The sequence below is a fragment of the Rhinopithecus bieti genome, unplaced genomic scaffold (assembly GCF_001698545.2).
Source record: "Rhinopithecus bieti isolate Rb0 unplaced genomic scaffold, ASM169854v2 scaffold_29933, whole genome shotgun sequence".
NCBI lineage: Eukaryota > Metazoa > Chordata > Mammalia > Primates > Cercopithecidae > Rhinopithecus > Rhinopithecus bieti.
In genome coordinates this window covers 16685-21068 of record NW_016812846.1, presented here as the reverse complement: position 1 = coordinate 21068, position 4384 = coordinate 16685, and the positions used below count along the sequence as shown (strand labels likewise).

At 39.5% G+C, this 4384-nt stretch overlaps 1 protein-coding gene and 1 long non-coding RNA gene across 2 annotated transcripts in view; one reads left to right on the top strand and one right to left on the bottom strand.

Moving 5' to 3' along the window:
• LOC108512006 (histone demethylase UTY-like) overlaps positions 1–3711 on the bottom strand; it is a 60209-nt gene extending 56498 nt beyond the window's left edge. The window contains exons 1-2 of the mRNA XM_017847061.1: positions 3196–3711; positions 2936–2999 (exon numbers count right to left, since the gene is read on the bottom strand). Of these exons, the coding sequence (XP_017702550.1) occupies positions 2936–2999; positions 3196–3347 (216 nt within the window). The 5' untranslated portion in view covers positions 3348–3711. The remainder of the gene's footprint in view (positions 1–2935; positions 3000–3195) is intronic.
• Positions 3712–3800: 89 nt separating this feature from the next.
• The window catches only part of LOC108512005 (uncharacterized), a 17227-nt gene continuing 16643 nt past the window's right edge, over positions 3801–4384 (top strand). Inside the window, exon 1 of the long non-coding RNA XR_001880458.1 lies at positions 3801–3880. This is a non-coding gene — a long non-coding RNA (uncharacterized LOC108512005). The remainder of the gene's footprint in view (positions 3881–4384) is intronic.

Here is a 4384-nt window from a genome sequence, read left to right as displayed (position 1 = left end):
CTTTAGAAAAAAAAATCACCTAAAATTTCTAACATTCAATGTCCATAACTGTAAAAATGATTAAAAATGCTGTCTCCCTCACAGCAATAACTATTCAGCAGAAGGATAACATGGAAGTTTATTTGTAAATTGTTTTGTGATAAATATTCATTACAACTGTATCAGCATTATTATTAAGGTTTATTATGAAGAAACAAATTTCTCTTTTTAAGTCAGGTCAATTGAGATTTAATATACAGTAAAGTTCGCCCTTTCAGTATGTAGTTTAGAAGACAACTTCCAAACTATAAAATACTTTTTCCTGATACACCAAATTAAAGACTTAATTCTAAATAACAAAACGTGACATTATTTATATAGTTGTTTTTAAACTCAAAACACTTATTTTTAGAACTGGAAATGAATATATGTTACACGTTAGCAAACAAAACACATATAATGCAAGATCTTAAATATCACTATGCAAATATTACAGTGTGAAAAACCACTCAAAGCATTTTAATAGGTGTTTTTCCTGTTAATGTCTCCAGCATTATATTGAAGGCATACTGTAACAGTAACATTCTCTTTGACAGAGTGAAACTCTTATCATAATACAAACAAAATCAACCTAAAAGGCTTTCCAACATGAAATAAAAGTTACTACTGCTAACATTTGTTCTTCACTTAAGTGAACTGTATATTATTTAAATATGTTAAGCTTCCACCAAAAAAGTTTTTGCTGAAAAGTATTTACACTAATTCAGATGACAATCTTATAAAAATTCCTAAATTACAGAATTGTAAGGGAATATACTGTTATAACCATCCTAATGGTTTGATACATGGGTTTATGTATAAGGTTAAAAAAAAAAATCAGAGAAACTAGTCACTGGGATAGAGTATCCTCAATGTCCAGAAAACTTGACAGGAAAAAAAAAAAGATATTTATAACAATACTTTAAACCTTTAGCAGCTTATAAAACAATCTGACATTTGTAAAATCTATAAATAAAACTTTTATAGAAAACATATATATGAATAAAAACTGAAATATCAGTGATATAGATCATTCTAAGAATTTTTTAAAGAAACAGTGATGATAGGCAAAGCTCTGTGAGAAAGGGAAAAAAATATTTTATTATACATACTACAGAATAATTTGTCTTGCAGAACAGGTTTAGTGTTTTTTTTTTTTATTTCAAAAAAGTCACTGCAGTTTAACATAGGGCATTATCCAGTGTTTTATGAAGCTACAGTTCTCCCCAAACATAATGAAACCACTTTCTCAAATTTAAAATGTTACTGTAATCAAAGTTGGAAAGGATAAACATGTGAAAAAAAATTCCTTAAAATTTAAATCCCATATTATCTGAAAAGTTCATTCCAAACTGAACTTTAAAATTAACCACAATCCACTGAGAATTCATCCAAACTCCAGCATATGAAGATTTAAAGTTCTCAGCCAGTATTTTCCCACATTATCCCAGAAAACATCAAATTACTTTCATTTCATTATAACTATTCTAAACATTAAGGCAGATCAAGAGTCACTGTTTCTTAAATCTTATCATTGATACTGTAACATGTTTTTCATAAAGCGATTTTCACTTGCATAAATAATCAAAGTTTAACTCATGTCTCATTTATCAGTCAAATGAAGTGGATTTACTAACATATATACACATTATACACACATATATATTACATTTTAGTTTTCTGGTCATTATTTGTCTCCTAAACAAATATGCAAAAGAGATTACAGGTAAAAGAACTTAGTGTCTGTACTAAATTAAACTACAAAAGTAAAACGTTTTGGCAAGTAAAATGTTCATCTTGAGAAAAAAATTAGTATTTCCTTCTTAAATGCAATAATAAACTGAAATTCCTAGCTACTGGTTTCAGCATCTAAAAGATGGCGCGATTGTTGTACCGTCTTATTTCATGCGACCAACTGACAACATACAAATACTTTAAAAATATTTTGTTCAGAGGACAAAAAAAGATACACAGAGGAATATTCCGGGGCCGTTATGCAACAATTCAGACGGGAGTAACCAAACGTGCTGCAATTAATAAGCACATGTAGGTCAAAGAATGCTGCCATCTATGTTGGGGATAACGCAAGAATTCTACTTTTAGATAATGATAATTTTTATTAAGCAACATGAAGCTACAGCGGCGCTCTTTAAAGTCTACTCATTGCTAAGGTTTCCGGGTTAATACCTCCTCCCTCCCCACAAGCTTCCCCCCTTATTGCTCCTCCCACTTTTTACCCGCCATCTTGGCTGATACGAGCAGCCATTAACTAAACGACAGTGCCAACTTTTCAGACAAACAACGAATTCTTCCTGCTGTGAGCCTGCCACCTAAGAAACAAGGCTCCTGAGTGGAAAAAGCACACACATTCATGAAATCACATTTGCAGCATTGTAGATCCTAAAAAAGTAAACACATCACTGAACTTCAGGCTAAACATACACGCATCAGTTTATAGGTTAACTACTGCAAACTCTTCACCGCTGTAATTCACTTACTACTTACATTTAGGACACCGGGGATATTAAAAAAAAAAAAAGTTTAAAAATTAGACAGCAAGAGCCAAATGCCAAAAGGCGACAGGAAGACGCAGGAAGTTATTAATTTTGAAAACTGTACACATTCACGATTTGTGACGCTGAAATTCAGGAACAAAAGGCCCTCAAGTCACAGGCATGTTTGTGTGGACCCGGTTTAGCCCGGTCCCAAAGCGCTCCGTTTTTTTTCCCTCAGGGTAGAAGGGAGGCTAGAGCAAGCGGCTAAGTATTCCAGAGTACCCGGAGTGCAAAGGCAATACTTTTCCGACCCCTTGGCCATGGAGCAGCGCCAAAGTAATCCTGGCTGGGCGATAAGGGACGCTGGGCCTTAGTAGAGCAAAATGGGGACCAAAGACTCCGTCCGCGCCGGGTTGCTTTACCTTGCCTAGTAGGGTCTTCATCCTGGCGCCATCTTCATGAAGTCTCACGAATCCGAAAAGGCGGCTGTAGAGAGAGATATAAAGAGGTTGTTAGTGGTCTGAGAAAGCCAGTGACCCGTCCCTTTCGGAGTCCGAGAACGACAGCTACAGCTTGATGAGTGCCAAGCTGAGGATGACCCCGTCACCAACATGAGCAAGCTGTGTCCAGGCCTTCCCGGAGAGTACCGCCAGCCAACCAGGCGGGTGACGGAGGTGCGTACCTGTCCATGCCACCAAGCGCCTCCCTTTCCTCAACTGTCAGGCTAAGGGACTCCTCTTCGCTGTCGCGGATCGCTTTTCCTGCCGCCATTTTCTTTGCCTCATCACCTAAGGCAACAGTAGCGGCACTGAGCGACACTCCGCAGGAATTCATGGAAATGCAACAAATTTCCAAGTCCACGTCGATACCCAACCTTAATCGAGTAACTGAAAAGACGCCTTCAATCGCTGCTTGAGACTATGAAGCCAATTTTATCGCTTCCTCAGCGGCTGCAAGGAAAAAAAACCTAAGGCAAAGCCGAAAGCAGCCAAAGCACGGGCAGCGGAACTCCGCTACCTGGATCACATCTCGGAAACTACAGGAAAGGCAGAAGCTTGAAGTGCTGGAGAGCACAGCAGAATTTCTTAAAATCACAAACTTTGCCAGCACCAGCACAAAGTTGTAATTGTGTCATGAGCGAACCCCACGCAGCCGCCACGACCTCCCCGCTTCCAACCAGTCAGTTGTAGCCAATCTGGGGACTCATTCATATCACGTGATCTTTGTTGACTTACGTCAGGCTCCACTGTACTCTCTGGCTGCTGGGACCCCGCCCTTCCAGTTCTGCAAGGACCTGGGAACGTGACAGACGCTGACTCTGATTCTGACCCCTGGTTGGTTGATGGCCATGTCTATCAAAAAAAAAGGTAGTCTCTGGGATGGAATAACCTGTAAGTTGTCCTAGTTAAATGCATTAGGTTTAGAGAATGGTGTGCCCGTGGTCTTTTTGCAGTTGCGATACACTTGAAGGGGGAAGAGAGCGGTGGGAAGAGAGCTATGGGAAGGGCGGCGTCTGGCATCTCCGACGGCGCGCAAGTGAGAAAGAGAACACCATGGGCTTTAGGAGAGTCCGGAATGAGGCTCCCACTGTCACGAGCCTTGCGAATGAGAGACTTTGCAGGGCATGGCAGGGAAGCTGCGCAGGCCCTAAACCTTCACCCTCAGGCGACTCAAGACTTTTGGCCCTAAGGCCTTGTCACCCCTATAGGCTGGTTCTTTGCCCATTTCCTCTCCACTGACCAAGTCTAAAGAGAAAGCATAATACATTATTACCTCAGTCGGTAAACCAGGTCCTAGGGAATCAACGTCGCACCCGTATTTATTAATTCATGATATTATCTAATCAACAAATGGTGATCCCCCCCCCCCCC